Source organism: Pipistrellus hanaki (genome assembly GCF_964339955.1).
Source record: "Pipistrellus hanaki genome assembly, chromosome: 4".
NCBI classification, from domain to species: Eukaryota; Metazoa; Chordata; class Mammalia; order Chiroptera; family Vespertilionidae; genus Pipistrellus; species Pipistrellus hanaki.
This window is the reverse complement of record NC_140506.1, coordinates 39,116,486-39,139,168: the sequence shown is the minus strand read 5'-3', so window position 1 is coordinate 39,139,168 and position 22,683 is coordinate 39,116,486. Positions and strand designations below refer to the sequence as shown.

The window sequence follows — 22,683 nt, the reverse complement described above, 5'->3', positions numbered from 1 at the left end:
GTCTGAGGAAATACTACCTGACATGGGCCTTAGACTGTTCCTTCAGAGGGGATAATGGGAAGTCAGTTACCAATGGGATTCTACAAAATGGAGTAGGTGAGGAAAAAGCACTTTTTAAATATCTACTGTTTGCCAGCACCTTGTTAAATGCTACATGTATAAAAATGATAGAGTCCTTGCCTTTAAGCAGCCAGCAACCTGTGAGGATAAGACATGCCGTTTCAGATGTCCACTGGGAGTCCTGAAATGTATTTCCCATGGATAAGAGGATACTACAGTACTATATTGCATTCTCTTAGTTGCTAGACTAATAGTTATACACACATGGATACCTGGCAAATATTTACCTTTCTTTCCCAGTTTCATATTCTGAATCTCATCATAAAACCCTATTTGGAAGTGACTGAATTCCTCCATACATGCATTCATGATGAATATATATTCCTAGGAAAGATTTTTTTTTAATAGCCTTATTGGCTTTGAGTGTGCCAGCAGTTAAAAAGAGGGAAAATCGATATCTCAGCTATGTAATGAGAAACCTTGGGATCTGAGAGAGAACAATTGTTTCGTTTCTACTTTAAAAACCCGCACAACAGGGCGATAAATTTATCTGCTTTAATTAAACTAAACCATTAGGCCATGTAAGCAAAAGTGGAAAAGATGTGTTGAATATAATGTGTTATTTAAAACCTTTAATAACCAAAACTTTTTACCTGTCTACGAGAGAGATGTGATTACACCATCAAGCAAATTGTCAATGGCGCAAAATGCATAAACGACTTTAAAACCAACCCTCCTTTACTCATTAAAGTCTTCTAGTGCTTCATTAATTTTAATGGTATAATCTAGCTCTGATTGAAGTGCACCTGAATGCAGTTTGTGCCTCATCAGCACTGATGAGTTCCAAGTGATGCGGCCCGTGTCTGCGGAGCGCTCACAGATTGCACGTCTCTCTTTGCAGCTCCTCTGCGCCTGTTTGCCCGGGACTTCAGCAGCACAGTGTCTACTTTCCAGGAGCTTGGTGGTTTCCTTTCCAGCCCCACCGACGTTAGTTCAAGGAGATACCTGTTTTCAGAGCAGCTTGTATGCTAACAACAAGTTGTGTGCAAACAAAGATTTTGTGGAGAAGCCCAGATATGACATTTCTCCCCCGAATCTTTGGATTGAATATAGAAATAGCCTATATAAGTCAAGTACCTTTTAAAAGGAAGGAGACTAGCCAAAACCGGTTTGGCTCAGTGGTAGAGCGTCGGTCTGCAGACTGAAGGGTCCCAGGTTCAATTCCGGTCAGGGGCATGTGCGTTGGTTGCGGGCACATCCCCAGTAGGGGGTGTGCAAGAGGCAGCTGGTCGATGTCTCATCGATGTTTCTAACTCTCTCTCTCCCTTCCTCTCTGTAAAAAATCAATAAAATATATTTTTTAAAAATAAAATAAAAGGAAGGAGACTGGTGTGTAAGTTAAAAACTAAATGACTCTCAGTTCATTGCATTTCCGCTATAACTCTGTTTCACAAAACTATTTTTAAACCCTCCTCTTAGATCCTGCTTTTATAATTCCATAACTACATTTCTTAAATGATATTTATCCATTGTCAAGTATAGGTCATGCTTACAGAATGAATACATGATTAATTATGATACACCTCTTTAACCCTTGACCTCTAGTATTTTTAGCATTAGAATACATGTCTTGTTGAACACATGAGCCCAGAGTAAGAAGGTCAGACAATCCAATCCCCTATCTACCACAGGAACAAATGAAGAATTGGCTGTTTATAGCAACTGGGTGGGGCCTTCTCCAATGATGCAAAAGGCCTATCCACCAGATATGATCCCTCCATCCTCCATGCTTAGGTTCTATGCTAACTCATTGCCTTAGCTTCATATAGGATTTTTACAGAAAGAATAAAATGTAATTTACGTGACTTCCTTTTCTGTACCATTTGGTTACAGTCTTGCAGTACTTAGGTTAGTCTTCGATCCCAGGCAATTCTTTGGTTTTCATCTTACAGATGGCTAATCTCCATTGTGTACAGAATTTTCTGGTTTAAATCTTAGATGGCAGTTTTATTTGCCTTTTTAAAAATTTTTGAGGTATTTGAGGATCTCTGTCATTTTTGTTGTTTCCCAATAAAATTTTAAGTGCCTGTATAATTTCTTACATATACAAGAAAAAGGAGTATTTCTAATGTAGATAGACGGTGATTATTTCATTTCTATCTTGATTTGGATTAAATACAGTAGATATTCCATAAATTATACCAAAGTTTTCCTTCATTTCAATTAATAGCTATGCATCCCATTACATTAAAAATTGGGCTTAATTCAATTTAAAATTTTAAAAAGTTGTTATGAAATAATTAGGAATAAGACTTACCATGTCTGGGACCGCAGGTGAGAAGAGGCGTCATCATTGTGAGAGGGGTGATCAGGGCTGACGGCAGAGAAGAAGAGCTGCGTTTACACTATGGGACAGGTCGGAGTAGATGTGGAACCCACGTGACACAAGTGGTATCCCTTGTACTATTATAGCGGCATGTGCAAACCAGGCCCAAGAAGGATATAATTGCCAAGGCCTCAGGACTGAAGGTTTGGCTCATACAACAAAGTAAGCCACCAAAGTCTGCCACAACGAAGATTAGGGAAATTTAGAGTGGATAATGGAGGAGGTAGAGGAGGAATAGCAGTTGCAGGAATGGGATTTCAGGTTCTACACCTAGCCCCCCCATTTCTAAGATCTTCCTATGGAAGTGAGATCCGTGGGAGCCATGAAGAAGCTTCTCCCTGAAGTGAGTCTGTATGATGCAAAGAGCGGACTACAGTGGCCATGAAAATGTATCACTGAGATCTTCCTTTGCTGACAACTCGATTTACTGCCCCTATGGATCAACCATTGTGTTCATACTAAGGCCACGCTACCCATATTCTGCTTTTAGCTCATAAATGAGCAAGGCCCATTCTTGCTTTAGAAGATACAAGACCCTTCCACAGGCATGCAGACTTCCCATTGGTCTGAATAAAACTTTCTTGGAACTGTTTTGTAGTCTCTTCCTACCCAATCTTCCTTCCTTCCCTGTCAATCTAGCACTGTGCTTGTTTGCATGCATCTTCATTCTTCTGTTCCCTCCTCACAAAATCAAGTTTCATGTTGAATCCTATCTTGGCACCTGCTTCTAGGCAGATCCAAACACAAATAATATTCTGTATTCTTCCTGATAATTTACCTACTTGTTCTATGGAATACTGAGAAGAGTTTGTGTGTATGTTTGTGTGTGTGTGTGTGTGTGTGTGTGTGTATGTGTGTGTGTGTGTGTGTGTTTCCTCTTCCAGTTCTGTCCGTGTGGGCTTTATGCATTTTGGAACTTGTTATTAAATGAACAGGTATTTTGAGTTTTTAAGTCTTCTTAATGAATTTACATGTATATAAATATGAAATGTCCTCTTTTATCCTTTTTTCTAAAATCTACTTTAATAATTAAACAGAGCCTGTGAAATAATATAATGTGTGTGTGTATGTTTATATAATACATATCTGCCCCCTGTTCCTGTCACAGAGCTTCTAAAATTGTTGTAATTTCCTAAGTGATAAGAATGCTAGTAACATTTTTTTATATAATATTTGGTCTTTGACTCCAGTTCATGACATGCAAATTCCTTAGAATTTCCTAGGTGATAAAGGTGTCTTTTGTTCTAATGAGGTGACTTACAAATACTATTTTTATCATTGCCTAAAAAATATTTTAAAATTGGAGAAGGTGAGGAAATTGGATGTTATTTGCCCTTCTTAGTAACATTTTTTAAAAATCAGGGAAACCAAAGAGATTAAGGAGAGTTTTATTCTAAAGATAAGATATACAATTTTACATTTTCCCAAGTCTACAAAAACTCTCAGAGTATAAATATCTTTCTGTCTGTCCTACCAGCAGACAGATTACTTATAAATTGGGAAATGGAAAGGTCACTTTCTGCCAAACTGAGGCAAAGGCGGTGGCACCTTAATATCTTGACCTCTCTCCAACTTCTTCTCACAATCCACCAAGTAATTGACTCCATCGATGACTATCTGAACAAGCTCAACCTGTGACCATGGGAAAGATGAATGATTAATTTTCATAGGAGACACACACAATGCATTGATCAATAAGAACAACACTGGGACAATGAGAACTTGCCATATTAGATAGACTATAACCATCTCTTCTTATTTTTTTCTTTATGGGGTTGTGGGAGAAGGATGTCTGATGGTCACTGTCAAAGATGGGAAGCGGAGACATTTTACAGGGCTTCTCATGATCTCTCTTTAGTTAAGATAGGTTTACTACTTTGTGTGTGAGAGCTTTTTTCATATGTGAAAACCATCAGTTTGCATCTCAGATACTTTCCCCCCATCAGTCTCGGCTGTAAAATACCAGAGTTCATCTAAAGGAGAAATTACAAGCGACACCCTTGTGTTGTTCTTTGGCCTGGATCTGAATTCTGGCCACCCACTAGGCTATCCAAGCACTGAACATGCTATCATTCAGATATTAGCCTTTACACAGTAAATGTCTTTCTGAAAATTGGTTTAAAATCAAATGTTTAACAGTTTAATAATGTTTTTACTCACCAGACAAGTTTGCTACTGAAAAGAAACTGTGAATGATATCAAGATAAACTTAAGTTTTCTGTTTTTTGAAAAAATGTTAGAACTTTGGTTTACAAATATTGATGTTTTTAAAATTAGAGCACACCTACATATGAATTTTTTTCCTAGGGTCACCTCCCTAACAAATTACTTGCACTATTCCTGCAGAGACCCAAACTAAGGTAGTAACTAGTTAGCTAATGCCAGATAGCACTAACATACATTATTTAACTCAAGAATAAGGTAGTAACTAGTTAGCTAATGCCAGATAGCACTAACATACATTATTTAACTCAAGAATGAACAGTAAGGATGGAAGGGATTGCTGAATAGTATATCTGAACATACCTTAAGCATGAGGAGTCCAGTCCCCTGCCTATCTCTTTTCATGCCTAAAATAAAACTGAGGCTTCCCTAGCTGGTTTGGGTCAGTAGATAGAGCATTGGCATACAGACTGAAGGGTCCCAGGTTCGATTCTGGCCAAGGGCACATGCCTAGGTTGTAGGCTCAATCCCTAGTAGTGGGCATGCAGGAGGCAGCTGATCAATGATTCTTTCTCATAACCGATGTTTCTCTCTCTTTCTCCCTCTCCCTTCTTTTCTGAAATCAATTAAAATATATTTTCTTTTTAAAAAAGAAACTGAGGCTCCATGAAAGGTTTGGATCAGAAAGTTAGTCATTACAGAGCATACTTTGTACTCATCCAATTGACCCATCCCAGTATTGAAGAGGGTGGGGTGAGATGGTCTCTCATTGATTGCCAGTGGGACTGTATCTTGGTATAAATTTCCTGATAGGGAACTTGGTTATAAGGACCCCTCATCTATAACTCAGAAACTCCTTTCCTATGAATTTTATTTTAACTAAATAATCAGAATTGTGATTATTGTTATGCAAAGAGATTGGCATAGTCTTATATATAGAGATGGCCAAACAAAAACATCAAATTATCAGGGAGATATTAAATAGATAATTGACTATCATTAATTGACTGTTATTAAACATTGTTTTTTAAGACTAATATAGGAAAATGCTCATGATATAATACATTGGGAAAGCTGTATTATAACATCAAATATATACTATAATACCAAATTTTGTTTAAAAAAAAAAAAAACAAAAAAAATACCCAAACTTTTTTTGAATAAGTATAAAAGTGGAAGGTAATTCAGAATAATGTCCATGATGGTTATCTCAGAGTTCTTAGGTTAAATTTGAATGCTCTTTGGTATTTTTATAGCTTTTATAATGATTATCTATTAACTTAATTAGACATAAAATGTTTTGAAAGCAATGACTACCTTGCTTTCCATTAATAAAAATCTAGTTAATATTACTAGCAGACAGGGCTAGGCCCAGATTTTCTTCATTCACTACACCACACATTAGTCAGCACATTTCAGAAGTTGTGGCATTTTCAGCTGTACTTCCTCAACTACTTCCCCAGAGCTGGTTTACATAGGCTGGTTTCGTTGTTTTGAGTATTTTCTCCTTTCTTTTCCTTAGTTTACTGGTAGGCATACCAATAGGCAATAAAATATTCAAAAGCTGGCAAGGGAGAAGAAAGAGCATCGATAATCCAAAGATTGAATAACCAGCCACTGAGTTACTAAGCGTTGTGTGTAATAAGAAGAGGCTTTTAAGTTAGCGATGGGCATGATACATCCATTGGGACCACATCCAGATAAAGTGATAGAATGTACTGAGGTCAGTATTTGCTTAGGATTCAGCTGCATGTCGCTTAAGTGTGCTCTTTACACGCCACCTCCTGCATCACGCCAGGCCTGCATGCAGTGTATGAATCCTTTCCATCCTATACACGCACAGAATCCTTAGGGTTATCTCATGAGCATAATCATATGTATCCCTAGTGCATACCTTATTTCTCATCTTTAGCCCTAAAAGTAATGTTTCAGAAAGTATCAAGTATCTAAAAATGAAGATGACAGTATGTGGCCTTCATTCACCAACGGAAATTCAGAATCAAGAGAAAAATCCACTATTTTATCATCCTCAGTGAGAGAGCGCACGTGTTCCCTGACTTCACAGGGAGGCACCGTTACTGTCCTTTGGCTTAATAAGCTCCTGCTGCTGAAGACCTGGAATAGCCCCCAGGGGCAGGCTGGTGACCACAGCCCCACTGCATGTCCTTTGCTCGCCTGTACATTCCCAGCTGACTTTGTGCTCACCTTCATGCCGTGATTCCTGTGGAAGAATAGCACTACAGAACCAAACACTAATGGGACTGGGACTCCGTGGGAAAGAGAAGGTCTCGCGTTTTGTTTAAGCTACTTTTTCTTCTCGTAGGCTGGTGTTGTTAGTTCAGGTTCAGAGAGTGAGAGAGATGTTACCTCTGACCGACCAATCCGATCTATGTTGGAAATGTCGTACACGTCTGCCACCGCTGCAGTGTCCACGCCGCCGGTGCCACGCTTCTGCAGCCTCAGGTTCTCCAGGATCTTAGAAAAGCGGGGGTCCTGGGACAAGGAGAGCACAGTGTTGTAGGGGCGAAATCCATGCACTGCCATCGGCACTTTCACATAGAAAAGACATATAATGAGAGCTAATAACAGTTGGTGTTTATTAACTGTTATTAGTGTTAATAAACACTAACTGTTGCACGAAGATTTGTGCTAGAATGGGCTTTCCTTACCCTGGCTCTTGGCACTGCCTTTCTACTCCTTCCCAGCCCCTTTATGCTCAGGACCAGGAGCCACCTCTTTCCAATCCAGCTCTGCCTTCCCATGCTGCCCAGAGGCCCTAAGAGACAGGGGCTGGGGCAGAATGCCTGTGTTGTTGTCGCCTTGGCAATGACACAAGCATCCAGCCCCAGTCACTCCATGCCTGTGTATGCAAATTAACCACCATCTTTGTTGGGTTTATTTGCATATCACTCCTGATTGGCTGGTAGTGTAGCAGAGGTACAGTCAATTAACATGTTAGTCTATTATTAGGTAAGATATTTACTATGTACTAGGGCTCTGTGCTGGAACTTATAACCTTACAACAACCCCGTGAAGTAGGTTTGCTTCCACCCCCATTTCACAGATGAGGAAATAAGGCTCAGAGGAATTGACTTGCCCAAGGTCACACATCTAGAAGGTTGCAGAGCTGTTTTTTAATTTCTTTTCTTAACAATTTTATTAAGTTTATTGGGGTGACATTGGTTAGTAAAATTATATAGCTTTCAGGTATATTATTGTTAATTTCCATACTGCTTTTGTCACCTGTGGATGCCAGCTTTGGTTGAGTTTTTATTATTCAGCTTTATAATAGTTATCACTGATGTGATTAAATTATGATATTAAATCACATCAAGTATTTTTTTCTAGAATTGGAATTTTGAACAATAGAAATTTTCATACCTTTTTGGCACATTTTCTAAAATTGTTTTAAAGTATTAGGTTCCCTTGCTGTGGCAGAAATTAATTGCCCACTAGAATCCTTTTGTCCTTCCCATCCACGTGGAGCTGAGGAAGTGACCACTGGCTAAGTTCTTGCTAAGTTTGAGTAGAATGATATGTGCCTCCAGGCCTAGACCTGAAATCTTTATGTGGAGGGCAGCCTGGGAAGGCACGTGGGCAATTTTCCTTAATTATCGTCAGCTGAACTCAAGGCATAGGCAGAGCCATGCCTTGGGAACATGTTTCCCCAAGATGGTGGACATGTCAGCTTGACCTTCGTATCAGCCCTGGTGTCAGCAGGGGTGGAACTAGGTATGTCTATCCAGGCATGCTAGGGCCTACTTAAGAATGCAAATAAGTTGGTGTTACTTCCTGGTATTGGGGGTATAAAATAAATGTGCTGGGAGGGGTCATCGTCGTCTTCTTCCTGCCTCTCCAGCAGACTGGATGGCGGCCCACCCAGCTCCCAGCTTAAAATCTATCTCTGTGTCTTCTCTCTTTATTTCTAATATTTCTCAATCCCTGGCCACCTCTACTTAGAACCAGTTCGTTCATCTCTCTTTCCGTGCAGGACACGGAAAAGGGAGATCCCTGCCATGTCTGGCCCCCGGCCGCATCAGGTCCCCACATCTTTACATGAAAACATTTGCACATTATAAACTGATGAACAAAAGGATAGATACAGAGACAGTAAAGCAACAAACAGACTATCAAATTACAACGGGAAGGGTAGGGAGATATGGGGGAGATAAGAGATCAACCGAAGGACTTGTATGCATGCATAGAACCATAACCAATGGACAAAAACGTCTGGGGAGGGAGGGCATGCATGGGAGTGTGTGTGTATGTGTGTGTGTGTGGGGGGGGGGGCGGGCAATGGTAAGATATGTACACATATAATACCTTAAAAAAATAAAATAAAAAGAAAAGAAAAGAAAAACATTTGTGTGCTCTCTCTCCATTTCCCATAAGCTCCAACTTGGAGCCTGATGGTAACCATGCAAAGGGGACAAGCCCTAAGACAGTGGTACTCCAAGTGCTGTTTTCTGACCAGCAGCATCAGCGTCACCTGGGAACTTGGTAAACATGCCAATCCGGCAGGTGGGCCTAGCAGTCTGTGTTTTACAAACCTCCGGTGAGTCTGATGCAGTCTCAGGTGTGAGACCCTCTCCATTAGGAGAGACAGAGAAGGAGACGGAAGGAACCCCAAGGAGCAGTGCAGCCCTTCTATCTATCCAGGTTTACCATAGGAGGCAGAACTTAAACTTTTTGTTCTTGAAGCCACAGCTCTTTCTTAGAGCCCCTTCACCTCTGTCCTACTGAAACAAATGTCTTTTGTGGTAAACTTAACCTTCTCTCACTGTTTTTGGTTGTAGGTGCAGAAAGTAAGGATTAAGGCACGGGCAGTGACATTTTCTCCCTGCACAAAGCAGTCCCCTCTGAGGGGATGCTGGAGGAACCCAACAGGGCTGCCGGCTACATCACATTACCTTACTCAGCTTCGGGATCTTAACGTGGACGCCAGCCCGTAATCCTGTGCCAAGGTTCGAAGGGCAGGTCAGGATGTATCCGAGGCGCTCATTCCACATGAACTCCCAGCCTCGTTCTTGGATCAAGCGTTCTACCTACAACGGTGAATAAATGATGGAGTTCTCAAATGTCCATTCATTCAGCTCATCCCAAACCTCAGGGAGAAGTGTGTGTATGAGAGCCGTGATCCCTAGGATACATGAACCCCACCTTGGAAGGCACTGCATTGTCTTCTTTTAAGAATGAAAAATGAAGATACTTTATCTTAGTGATTATTCAGAAATCTCTGATAACATCTTACCTCTTTTAGTCCACGACAGAATCGCTCAAATACTCTTTTCATATTGCCTCCTTTTTCCATAGAGATTACCCTGGTGTGGTCTTCCTCATTAATCCAGATGAGAAATGTCTTGTCAAAATTATGCCTAACGAAGAGAGAAATATGGTGTTGAGTGTTAATTATATTTGTTTCAACACATGAAAATTCCCATTACCTCTGTGGCTTGATTGCTTTATTTTATCTTCCCCATTTCTTAGATGGCCCTAATCTCATAATTGAGCCTGAACAAGTACTATGAAATACTGTTACAATGACAGAATGAAGAATAAGACCACTCTGACCCTTATATATGTCATGTTTTACCTCATTGTAGGATGACAATAATTCAACTATGGTAATGTTTGGCTTTGACACTAACAGAAGTGCTTTATGTCCTAATAGATTCAACCAAAACCTTATGGTCCTTAAAAATAAAAAAAAGTTTTACCTGCAGCCTAACGTATCAGAAGTGCAGAAAATTTTTACCTGTGTTTGCTATTTAGATCATGCCGATCTACTCCCACTGAGCAGCTGCTCAGAAACACTTTAATCTCATCTCTTTCAAGTAGTGTCATAATAACCTACCAAGGTACAGGAGTCAAAGCGGAATGAAAACTGTTGGCCAAGATCAAATATATGTGTACTCAGTATCCATTCTTCCTCACTGGGTTTTGCTTAAATCCTCAATATTTACTTTTCATTTTCTGCTCTTTTGTTTTAAATGTCATGAAACATTTTATGTGAGGTCAAATAATATGAACCTAATTTTTTTCTTAAAAAATACAGTCTTTTTCTCATGCATAATTCATGCGAACCAGCAGTGTCCCTACATATTTTAGGAACATCACACACACACACACACACACACACACACACACGCACACAGTTTCTAAATACTCTCTCCCCGTTTAGCTCAAGCCGGGCATGCTGTCAAGTGCACGTCACCGCAACTTCAGGTTAGGACAAGCGGACGACCTGCAGGAGAGCCTCTGCACACACTGCAAATGTGAAATGCCGTGTCCATACCAGATTCCCCTGGCATCAGGCCAGTCCCGGGCCATCCCAGCACATGTTAATAAAGGGGACACTGGCTTATCAAACAGAAAGTGGTCCTGCAGGCCAACAGGGACAAAGCAGAAAGGAGAAACAGATGAGATCAGGCATGACTGCAAGTGCTGGGTGTCCAAGTTCCAACTCAGTAATAATGGCTGAGGTCTTTCAGGCCATGGTCCTCGGCCGTGGCTGCCCACTAGAATAACCCGGGAACTTAAACAAAAAATAGTACTAATGCCCATGTCCTAGAGATTCTGACCATATGAGATGTGGCCTGGACCGTGGGGTTTTTAAAAGCTTTTGAGGTGATTCTAGTGTAGAGCTAAGGTTGAAACCCGCTGGGTGAGCCCCGTGGTGTAGCCCCGTGGCCGGCAAACTGCAGCTCTCGAGCCACATGAGGCTCTTTGGCCCCTTGAGTGTGGCTCTTCCACAAAATACCACGGCCTGGGTGAGTCTATTTTGAACAAGTGGCGTTAAAGGAAGTTTAAGTTTAAACAATTTGGCTCTCAAAAGAAATTTCAATCGTTGTACTGTTAATAACTGTCTCTGTTGACTAATGAATTTGCCGACCACCGGGTTAGCCCAATGGAAACACTTTATCGCTATGAAGGGTGTAAACCCCATATGCAGTGGCAGAGTGGGCAGTGAGGAAGGGGCACTCTCCTGAGAAGTCTGTTCTGCACAGCCCCCATTCTCTACGTTTCTAACATTACTGATTCATGTATTATCATTCCTTTCATGAAAAAGTATTAGACATGTGAAACAGGATCTACAAAAAAAGAGCCACCACTAATTCAATGCTTACTACTATGTGCTGGGCTCTATGCTATGTGCTTTTCATTTATTTCCTTAAGTCTCACAATGACACTCACTATGAGGCAAGTATAATCATTCTCTTTTATAGGCGAGAAAAACTGAGGTTCAGAAAGAGAAAATAACCTATCTGATAACACACAGCTAGGAGATCAGAGAGCTCATATTCAAACCTAGACCTAAATGACTCCCAACCTGTGCCTTTAGCTACAATATATCACTCTACTTATCGAAATCAATGTTGAGTGACCAACATTTTTCCTTCTGTGTGTACACAGTAAAGAGTGTGACTATGGATGCCATGCATTCAAGTATCGTTGCAGGAAGTCAGAAATCAAGAGAGTATGAGCAGGGAAGTCTTTCTTCAATCTCTGAGAAGTAGGAGAGGTAGGAGACTTGAGCCAGGACAGACTTGTGGACAGTCACTGCCCACAAAACAGTGTTCCTTACGCTGGAAACCAGAAGCGGCTAGCTGTGGTGCAGGAGGCTCATTCTGTAACCAGACAGGGGGAGGGCTGGCCTGAGGCTGCAGAGACCAGGAGACTGGCCGGCCTGGTTTGGAAATAAGGCACATTTTGTGATGCTGCATCTTCTGAAATGACAGATATTTGTTTGTGCTGCGCCTTGGACTTAAAAAGTTACTTTTGAGCCGAAACCGGTTTGGCTCAGTACAGAGTGTCAGCCTGTGGACTGAAAGATCCCAGGTTCGATTCTGGTCAAGGGCATGTACCTTGGTTGTGGGCACATCCCCAGTAGGGTGTGTGCAAGAGGCACCCGATCAATGTTTCTAACTCTCTATCCCTCGCTCTTCCTATCTGTAAAAACTCAATAAAATATATTTAATTTAAAAAAAAAAAAGTTACTTCTGAAGCTGCCATCCTGTTTCAGCTGTGCTATGGGGCCGGGTTCTGCCCACTCCCGCGTTGGAGAGAAGCTGTGGAGGCGGCAGGCATCCCAGAGGCCGGCTCCAGTGCCTCCACCTGGATAAGCTCCTTTCCAGGTTTCCCTGGTTTCCGCCACTTTCTGTGGGTGTGGCCCAGGCTTTCCACAGCTTTTTCTTTTCCTTTACCAGCCAGAGAGAAACCCTCCATTCCCCTCCACCCATACCCAGTCCATATAGGAGCTGCCTCTGCAGATGTTACCCTGAGAGTATTTGCGTGGGTTGACCTAAAGTTTAAAGACCTCATCTTTACGAGCTCCCAGCGGGGCAAGGCCTGAGCTGCGGGGGAGACCGCCCCGCCCCGCCCCGGGGGTCCGGGCTCAGCCCTCCCCGCACAGCCCGCCGGTGGGGGGTGGGGAGGGGCACTCACGTCGATGAGCTGCTGCTGCTCGCGCTCGGTCATCTCGGACAGCTTGTAGTAGCGGCCGGCCAGGTCGCCCTTGAGGCCCTCCAGGGCCGTGATGGCCACGTTCTCCACCTCCCTGCGCTCGGCGCGGGAGCAGGCTGGCGGCAGGCTCAGCCCGCGGATGCTGCGGCCGGTGCGCACCCGGGACGACAGCACGTAGCGCTCGTCGAACTGCCCGTGGCTGATCTGCGGGCAGAGGCGGGGTCACGGGCAGCCCGGGGGTCACACACACACACACACCCGCCGGGCAGCGCCCCGGAGAGCCCCAAAGGCACTGGGCGGGAACTTTGCGGGAAGGGACGGGGCGGGGTGGGAGCGGGTGGCAGGGGCTTTAGGGAGAGGCCAAACGGGGCAGAGCGCTTGGCACAGAGCCGCCTGGCATCCATGCCCGTTAGGTCGCTGTGAAGAAAGGACTTGCAAAGGGGAGAGATCAACCAAAGGGCTTGTGTGCATGCACATAAGCCTAACCAGTGACCATGGACAACAGGGGGGTGGGGGCATATGTGGGGAGGGGTTTGGGATGGGAATGGGGGGATGAGGACAATTATGTGATACCATATCAATAAAAAAAAATGAAGGAAAAGAAAAGAAAGAAAGGACTTGCTTTAGGAGAAGCCTGTAGTGACCACACTGCCACCTTTGGGACTCCCCTGACCTTGGGATGGGGGGTGAGAAGGGGGGTGAAGAAGCTCCAGGAAGCAGGCTGAGCTCCAGTGTCACGGATTTTAAGGGGCATCTGACCCCGGGCCCCTCTGGGGGGGGGGGGGCGCTCCTCTCCGTGGGCCTGGGGCGCCCGCTGCAGGGAGGGAGCAGTCAGAGGCGGCTGAGCCTACCTTGGAGGCGTCCAGATCCGTGGGGTGCTTCATCACCCTGGGGTCGTAGCCATTGTGCCTGAGTTTAATGACAGGGTCAAAAAGGTCGGCAAACACCTGCAGGAGGAAAGATGCTCCTGTTTCTCTTTAACTGGTTCGTCTGCTATGAAAAGACGACTGACAGACCGTGCAGGAAATGGTGTGAGCGGATCAGCAGTTAATAACGAGGAAGGTGATGGTGGTGATGGTGGACTTCCACCATTATCACCAGAGAAAGCCTCCTGGAGGCAGGCCTCTGCCGTTGTACCCTCCTCCCTAGTGACTGCTCTAAGCTCCCTGCCGTCTGACTGAACAAGGACGTCTTGTGTCTAAGGACCTGAGGGTTTTCTCCAGGAGTTCTTGGCCTGGTGGGGTAAAAGAAGCCGCTAGATCGGAGGCTAAGTAGTTCTGTGGTCAGAGGGAATGTGAGTTTCTCGAGTTTAAGCCACAGAATACATCCGTGGAACCCACGGCTGCACCGGAAGCAAAGCATCCAGCATCAGTTAGGGCAGAGCAGGGACCCCTCACGCTGTGAGGACCTTCCCAACCCGAAATACCTCGTGCAAAATCTATTTTTTAAAACTGAAAACGTTAGGAGCAACCTCTAAGTAAAAGAGCATTAACAGAAGTCATAACAGAGCACCCCGCAGGCTTAGGGAGCTGTGGGGAGCGGGGCTGGGGGTGCTGGGGCCAGGGAGCTAGCTCTAGTCTGCGACCCTGGGGAGCCCAGAGCTGCGAATTGGTGTGTGTGAGGGAGCTGCCAGCCTCACAAGGCCCCTTTCTCCTCCTGAAGGCGGCCCTCCCAGGGAACTGCCTTCACCTCCTGCAACAAAAGGGCAAGGAGAAGGGGGGGGGGGGGGGGGGAGGCGCTCAGGGAAGCAGCCCAGACATCTGCCAGGACTAGAGGCTGCTCTGTGGAGAGGGCCACCCGGTGGCTGAGCTCCCCTCGCGGCAGGCCAGCCTGTGCTTCTGTGCCAAGGACGAGTGTGCGGAGACCATGGGATTTCCCAGAGCCTTGAACTCAGAAGCCCAGGCTGCAGTGGCTGCAGTGTAATGAGTAATTCTCAAACCAAAGACACACCACACCGTCCTCCACCCTCAGGAAAGCCCAGCCACAAACACATCATCTCCTAATCTCTTACACTGAATACACACCCATAAAGTAAAAAGTGCATATTTTCCCAATCCGTCCCCTTGACAATCTCAGAGAGCTCTGTCAGGCAACCCGTTCCTCCCTGGGAGGGATGTTAGAGCAACAGCAAGGGCAGCCTTGTCCCTGGGAAGCTGCAGACCTCACTGCTCCAGAAAGAAAGCTTTCCGGATGTTCTGCCGGCTTCCCTGTAAGGCAGCCCTGCCTGGGAAGGCAGAAAGCTGGCCCCTACAGGAGGGGACCCGCACCCAGAGCCCGCCCCCCCCCCCCCACTCCAGAACCCACAGCGGATAGCGTTACCTCGTAGGACTCCTCGTCGCCGGCCACCATGCCCACGGTCTTTATGAAGGGGTGGCCGGGGTTGTCCACGCCGGTCTGGATGCACTGGTCCAGAGTGTAGCCCGTGGGCGTCATCTTGTTGCGGAGCTTGGCGTAGATGGAGGGGGTGAGGCACTCGGCCATGCAGTTGTTGTGCTTGCGAAGGTCAGGGTAGTCCGCGCTGTGCACCAAGGGGACAGGCTTTCAGGGAGCAGCCTGGAGGGAGGGGCCTGTGTCCGCCCATCCTTCCTCCAGGCTCTCTTCGGCCAGAAAGCATAAGACACTTGGCTAGGAGTCATGACTTAGGTAAGCCAGAGTGAAACAAACAAACAAACAAACAAACAATCCCCTGAACTGCCCAAGAAAGGGACCTGGCTGGCTCATGTTCATGTAAAAGGGAGGTAGAGTGAAAATAATTAGAAAATAAATTGAGTCATAGGCACTCTTTAGCCCAGGAGCTTTGGTAAAATACAACAGGTGCATTTTGGTGCCTGGGGCCTAGTGGCAGAGGCTGAAACCCCGCAGGGGGGACCACACAGAAATGCAGCCATTGATCCGCCCTCTTCTCTGGTGCAAGCTCTGTGGCTCCCAGCTTTGTTGAGTCTGGCTATGGAAACAGGCATTCAGTAAACATCTGTTGGAATAATTCATAGAAAGAAATGTCCTACACTGGGATGTGAACTGGCTGAACAATAGGGGATGCGGGGACCACCACAGGCTCAAACACAGGCAATCCCCTCAGAGACCCTCATTCCCACAAGAGTCAGTAAATGTCTCTGAGAAACTCCGGGCTTTCCCCGCCTCTCCCACCCACCCCTGCATGTGGAATCCCTTAGTCAGCTCCGCACTTCAGCTCTAGTGAGTGTGAGCCATCTCAGTCCCGGCCAGGTTCCCAGGGCTGAAGAAACAAGTCCATCTTCAAGCCATGCTCCCACATCCCACCTGCCATGCCCTTTCGAGCTGACACTTAAAATCAGCACTATGTCATTACATCTTCCAGTAGGGAACGTGGCCGAGAAGGAGGCCTGAGTCTGCAACCAGTGTCCCTGAATTGGCATTTGGCCGCCCTAGTTGTGCGCACTCAGGCACTATTTAATGTTTCTAAGCCTCTGTTTCATCCCAAAGGGACACTAAGGGGAATAACATACCCTGTTTCCCCGAAAATAAGACAGTGTCTTATATTAATTTTTGCTCCCAAAGATGCGCTAGGTCTTATTTTCAGGGGATGTCTTATTTTTCCATGAAGAATATGGTACACATTTATTGTTAAATGAAAATAAAGGAAATTTATTACGTATACGGTACGGTAGTACGGTAGTTGTCAACACAAACCAGACAAACTGTGAATCCTACAGTATCAAGAATGTACTCATTTATTCAATGACAATCATGTCATCATCTTCTGGAACATCATCATAACAATCCAATTCCTGAATTTCCTGGTGAATTTCTTGTGACTCCATTTCTTTCAGAATCAGTGGACCAAATCTCTCATGTTTAGCCTGGGGGGGGGGGGGGGCTTATTTTCGGGGCGCGATGCCTTATATTCACTCAGAAGGAAACCTGTAAGTAGGTCTTATTTTCGGAGGATGTCTTATTTTCGGAGAAACAAGGTAGATACTCCATGTGTAGTGCTTCACACACATGAAAGTGCTCAACCAATGTTAACTGTGACTATTACTATCCAACTAGACTGCAAGCTCTGGGCAGGTATGGTGACGCTACCCTTCCTTGCATTCGCCACCTACCTGTCCTCCAAGGCAGTGCCCACGGGGGAAAGCAGAGTTCTGGCTGGCACCCAGAGCTGTTTGAGAGCCAAGAGGACTTACCTCGGCGGGAAGAGCTTGTGCTGTGCCCGGGCCTCAGCACGCACATTCTGCTGGTTCACCAGGTACCCGGTGGTCAGGGCACTGGTGCCCAGCGTAGCAAACAGCAGAGAAGCATTGCGGCCAGTTAGCAACTTGGAGAAGGCACTGGTCATCCTTCCTCTTGGTTGAGTGTCTGGAAAGCAGAAAAGCTGGGTTAGACCGCCTCACTGGCTGGCCTTGAACCCCAGTGCGGAGACCAACCGCCATGAGAAAGAACTGTAGCAGCCAGAGCCTGCCTTCTGGTTTGTTTTTCTCTTTCTTCCTTTCTCCCCCACACCCCTCCACACTGTTTGGGAAAATCTGGGTGGTTTTACACATTGTGAATGTCAAACTCCCTGAAGTCTGTGACCTTTCCTCCAGTGATATGATGTGGGAGAAATGAGCCCAAACAGGATTTCCACTTTCTGGCTACCTGGAAGGTCCTTTCCATCTCTTCATGCCCAAGCAAGCCTCGCTGTCTTTTTATTTTTATTTTTTATTTTTTAAACTAGCATTTATTAAGCTCTTACCATGAGGCTTGTACCGTGCAAGGGGCCTTATGAACATTGCCTTCAGTCTTTGCAACAATCTGCCAAGTTGGCATTATTTTACACGTGGGGAAACTGAGGCTCGAGACCTCCAGATCTCAGGGCCAGCACCTTGAAGAGCTGGGAGTTGAACCCAGGCTTGTCTTTGGCCCTGGATTCAAGCCTCTTGCAAACCCCAGCACCTACAGACAGCCCTTCACTGGCCAGCAGTTACCGGAGAAATGACCTTTGTGGCTGAGGACCTAGGAGTGCCACAGATCACTCCACTCCGCTAAACCCCTAAGACCACAGCAATGCATTTATCACAGCAGCTCCTCGTCATAGGATTATCACCTCAGAGCATGTGACTCTCCCCGAGTCCCAGAATATTCTTTCTAAGCCTCTTCTCTTTCCCTGTCCTCAAACTCCTGCTGAGGTGGCCTGGACGCCCGGGGTACCTCTGCCCACTCCACTCTGATGCCAGGTGCCCGACACATCAGCCAGCCTGCTGGGCCAGCCTGCCTTCCTCTGAGATTTGTTCTTGTCTTCTGTCTCCTTCCCTTCTCTCTCCTCCCTGGTACAGAACTAGGGATTGCAGGGGTGAAGAAGGAGGTCATTTCTCGCTCTGTAGTAGCTGTCTGCCTCAGTTTCCCTAGCCTGGAACACCTTTGTGACTCCTGACTTATACAGCATTGTTTACAGCTAAATCAGGACTAAAATCTGGCAGAATTGCTGAGCTATTACATGGGGTGCAAGATGACAGCCGAAGATGATGATAGTGTTTTTATTCCTGCACTCACTCTCTCCATTAAAAAACAAGGGCCACCAGATTATGCCCTTTTGTCAGGGTGCCCAGGAGTAGGCAAGGGTACTGAGGGTCTGGGTCCGGGTCTGAGGATTTTGTCTGGTTCCGTGGCATTTGGAACGTGCAGGTGTTGGCTTCTGTCATTGCCTCCACTCTGAGCCTCCTGGTTGTCCTGGATGGAGACACCGTGGGTGCCTTTCTGCTGACGCAGAGTCATTTCTGGTCTGGCTGCACACAGTGGCCCTGTGTCCGAGCGCCTTGGGGACGGAGGGCAGTGGCAAGACCACGTGTCAGCTTTCCACCCAGAAAGAATCCCCCCCAAAATAGTGAATGTCCAGGGTTGAGCCAGGTCCACAGAACACTCTGAACCACTTCCCACTGTGGCCAGCCTCCTAGGCCAGCCTCCTAGGCCAGCGGAAAACGGCTGTCTCCTCCCATTCTGAGAGAGCAAAGGGTGTACATCACTCATCACCTACTGGGCGCCCTTGGGCACCTCTGTCTTATTCAGCAAGTAGGAGGCCACAGACAGGAGATGTCCACAGCCTTTACTTACAAGTCAGAGGCCTGGCCTAGGCTTCCTTGTGAGGAAGACATAGGGCATTACCAGACTTCTCTCTAAGAGTACATTGTTTTTCTGAAACTAGGGGCTTGGAAACATCTAGTCCTTTGAAAGGCTGTAAAGGAGGAGGGGCCTCCTGGCCTGCCCAAGGTTAGGATTCTCTGTGGCTTCTCAGGCAGGGGAGAAGTGACCTCCAGGAGTCACCTTCAAGGCTGGCCTCCGCTGGGGTTCCTGACTCAGTGGGCAGGCACTCCAAGAATGTTTGACTCACGCTCAGGCTGGGTTTCCTCTGAGAAGACAAAAGGGTCCTTCTCGAAGCAGCCACAGAGATGGAGACCCAGGGCCTCCGAGCCAGGAACCAATCCCCCTCCTGCCTCTGAGCACCCACAATGTCCCAGGCCTTATCCTCTCCCTCCCCCACAGCTTCCTGAACCTTCCTCAGCCAGTCCTTTAGGAAGATCCACCTGCCCACTCGCGGTGGATGTGATTTGATCCTGAAGCTGGCAGAGTACACGGGAGCATGTGGCACTCCTGTGCTTTGCTGGGATGGCGCCTTCCCCCATAACCTACAGGAGGTTGAGCGCTAAAGGCAGGGGTCTTTGGAAGAAGTGCTTATTAGATGCAAAGGTGCTCACTCAGCCCAGGAACGCCCAGATCTCTCGAAGAGCCCTCTGGGTCAGGAAGCCCGTGGGTCAGTCAAGCCCCTGTAGTGGTCTCGTTCTCCACGAGAGCAGAGAGAACAAACCAAGGACAGTAGGCATGGGAAGTGTGAGAGCTGCAGGCAGGAGAAAGGCCCTTCGGAAACAGCACACTGGTTGCATTAGCATAGCCTTGTCATGGGGGCATTAACAGCCATGCACATGGCCCCAGCTGACCCGGGTGGGGGTGGGGTGGGGATCTGCAGAGCAGGAAGGCCTGAAGGGCAGCACTAAGGCAAGCTGGAGGGGTTGGCTTGTTCTGGCAAATTCTCACTGGAGCTGCCCAGTTCTCTACACGCACCAGGTCATTCAAAGGCACAGACGTCACTCACTCACGAAACAAGAACAGGGCTGACAGCAGCTCGCCGAGAGCCAGCTAGCCGAGCACATGCAGGCAATGCCCAGCAGTTTTCCCCTCCAGCGGGGGAGAAACAGCGCTCGGCCCGGTATTGTGTTCGTCATTTCAAGAGCGATGCTCTAGCAATAACGGGAACCAGTTTAAATTGGATCCAGCTCCTGGGCCGACTCGTGATGGGCTCCTTTTGGGGGCCTCGCAAACTTCATTTTCCAGTTAGTATATCCCAGGCCATTGACTGGCACCTCTGCTAGCTGCCGAGGAAAACCTCTCCCAGAAACACACCCTTTAGTCTCTGTAAATTACAAGGGAGGGAACATTGAAGGTTAAAATCCCACACCCAGTGGCATTTAGATGTTTGTTTTTCCACCAAGAAAAAAAAAAATCCTGATTATCAAAAGCAAGCATTGCAAGCAGGGTGCTGGTGGGTACTGGCACCTCATGCCACGGGAAGGACCTGTCCCCTGTACCTGTGCCCGTGTGCAGGGGACAGGGGAGCCCTCAGCCCAGGGCTCTTTAGTTACCACCAAAGTGCCAGGATAACCGTCCTACAGGTGGTCCCAGGCTCCAGCCCCGGGGCCACGGCTCACAGACCCCCACACTGGCTCTAGCAATGCCCCCGCCAAAGAAGCACAAAGCTGAGTTTCATGGTCTCACTGACCTTGGAGCCGGAGCCTCTCGCGTCCTGCCGCAAACACACAGCCAAGTGTGTGTAAGGCGAGCTGGCAGGGCCAGGCCTGGCCTAGGCTCGGGCTGGGTGGGGCGGGGCGGGGCTGGGCCCCTCTGGCCAATCCCATCCAGGATCTCTGACCACACGTGTTCCCCCAGCTGTGCCCTTGAAGGCCAGCCCCTGACTTCTCTGCCACCAGCCCTGCGCTCTTTCTAGCACCTGCCCTTTCTCTGAAATGCTCCCCTCGCCCAAGTGTGGTCCTGGAAGCTGCCTCCTCCCGGGCTCAGGGAGGGCTTAGGCGCCTGCAGCCCAGCTCCCTGGCTGCCCAGTCCTGCAAGACCCTGCACCAAGGTGGAAGGGCTGCCTGGAAACCGTCACACCAGTTAGGGACTTGTTTCTACCTTCCCTCAGGAGCAGGACCCCTGGGGCTGCGGTTAGGTCTGCAGAATGACACCTCCTCTCCCCCCAGCTGCTCAGGTCTGAGAAGAAGAGATGTCTAAGGCTCCCCCTCTCCTGCTGCTAATCAAGATCTGAGCCAAGGACTAGGGACCTCTTTCCACCTTTCCTGGGGCCCCGATTCAGGGAAATCGCAATCACTTCGGAAGCAGATTGCTAGATAATCTCACTTTCTATCCACACCCAGCAAACCCAGCAGGCCATACTCCCTCTTAAAAATAGCCCTCCTTGGGGCAGGCACTGCAAACCGGAAAGGTTGGCCGTAAATAGCAGTGACCCAGGACTCTGGACAGCTGCCCTCCACTGGAGCTGCCCGGCCCCTGGTGACTGTCACGTAGGCAGCCACTGTGGCCACGTGCACACCAACAGCTGGTTCCTTTTCTTCTCTGGGACCAATGGGTGCTCAGCGCAGATGATGGAGCAGGGGGTGGAGCCCGGGAATAACCTTCCACCTAGAATGGCTCTTTCAGGGTTTCTGATTCTTTTCCATGTAACACATAGCAAAGCATCTATGTTCCCTTTGCACGGGGGTGCTGACTGGGAGAGCATTCTGGGGGCTGGAAACTCCCCTGCTTTGGGAGTGCTGTTTCCAGAGGGCCTTTTTCCTGCACACACTAGTAAAATCTTACCAAGTTGTACACTTAGGATTCAAGCACTTAATGTGTATTTGTCACACCTCAGTGAATACATATGTTATCACAATGACTTGTCATACTGAGTTGAAATGTTTACAGAGCAATACTTACCCTTTCTACACCTGTCACACTCAGATATCTTCTCGGCCCTTCCGTGGTATTTCATTAAAACAATCGCAGACTGGGACCAAGCAAACGGATTGCATGATCCTGTTAAGGGTTAGAATTCCCAGAGTGCACACTCTCTCCTAATGGACCATGTCCCTCCCACCCCTGCGGGCCTCTCCTGGCCTAAAGAAAAGCGAACTGGAGGCCTCTGGGGCTGACCAGCTGCTGGTGAGACTGGGCTCTGAGGTCAGGATGGGGGGCAGGAGTGAGGGGAGTCTAGGCTTATTTCTTCCCAAAAGAGTTCTTTTGCACACCCATAGTTTTCAAGTCAGTTCAGGTACCAAGTGAAATAAAACCCTGAAATAGCCCACATCCCAGACACAGAAAAGAAAAGGCTTTAAAAATAAAAAAATCCTCACCTGAAGATATGTTTATTGATTTTAGAGAGAGTGGCTGACGAGAGAGAGAGAAAGAGAGAGAAGTCACCTCCAGTTTGCACCCTGAATTGGCATCCCAAATATGCATGCCTACCCTGGATTGAACCTGCAACTTAGGCATGTGCCTTAATCTGGAATCGAACACACAACCTTTTGGTGTACAGACAATGCTCCAAC

The 22,683-nt window shown here is 46.9% G+C and overlaps 1 protein-coding gene across 2 annotated transcripts; it reads right to left on the bottom strand.

Annotated features, from left to right (window-relative positions):
* Positions 1-3,818: 3,818 nt before the first annotated feature.
* On the bottom strand, positions 3,819-21,631 carry CKMT2 (creatine kinase, mitochondrial 2). Of its 2 annotated transcripts, none has more exons than XR_014794823.1 (10): positions 20,862-20,925; positions 17,239-17,410; positions 15,392-15,590; positions 13,924-14,019; positions 13,055-13,276; positions 10,905-10,990; positions 9,861-9,984; positions 9,520-9,654; positions 4,900-7,102; positions 3,819-4,837 (listed from the first exon to the last, which is right to left on the bottom strand). XR_014794823.1 is itself a non-coding variant. In XM_084881318.1 (10 exons), exons 1-10 carry the CDS (start codon positions 20,995-20,997, stop codon positions 3,959-3,961), a joined length of 1,416 nt encoding a protein of 471 aa, XP_084737444.1. In that variant the 5' UTR covers positions 20,998-21,631; the 3' UTR covers positions 3,819-3,958. The 2 variants fall into 2 exon arrangements, 1 of the variants encoding a protein (XP_084737444.1); XM_084881318.1 differs by having other exon boundaries at positions 3,819-4,078; positions 6,977-7,102; positions 20,862-21,631.
* Between the last annotated feature and the right edge of the window lie 1,052 nt (positions 21,632-22,683).

What these genes read in the sequence shown, in the direction of transcription:
- CKMT2 (XM_084881318.1), bottom strand. Translation starts at nt 20,997, where the DNA reads ATGGGATTGGCCAGAGGGGCCCAGCCCCGCCCCGCCCCACCCAGCCCG. An exon ending in CACAAGCTCTTCCCGCCGAG is followed by an intron (nt 15,591 to 17,238) that starts GTAAGTCCTCTT and finishes CTTGGTGCACAG; the next exon opens with CGCGGACTACCCTGACCTTC. An exon ending in TCTGTCGTGGACTAAAAGAG is followed by an intron (nt 9,655 to 9,860) that starts GTAAGATGTTAT and finishes TCACCGTTGTAG; the next exon opens with GTAGAACGCTTGATCCAAGA.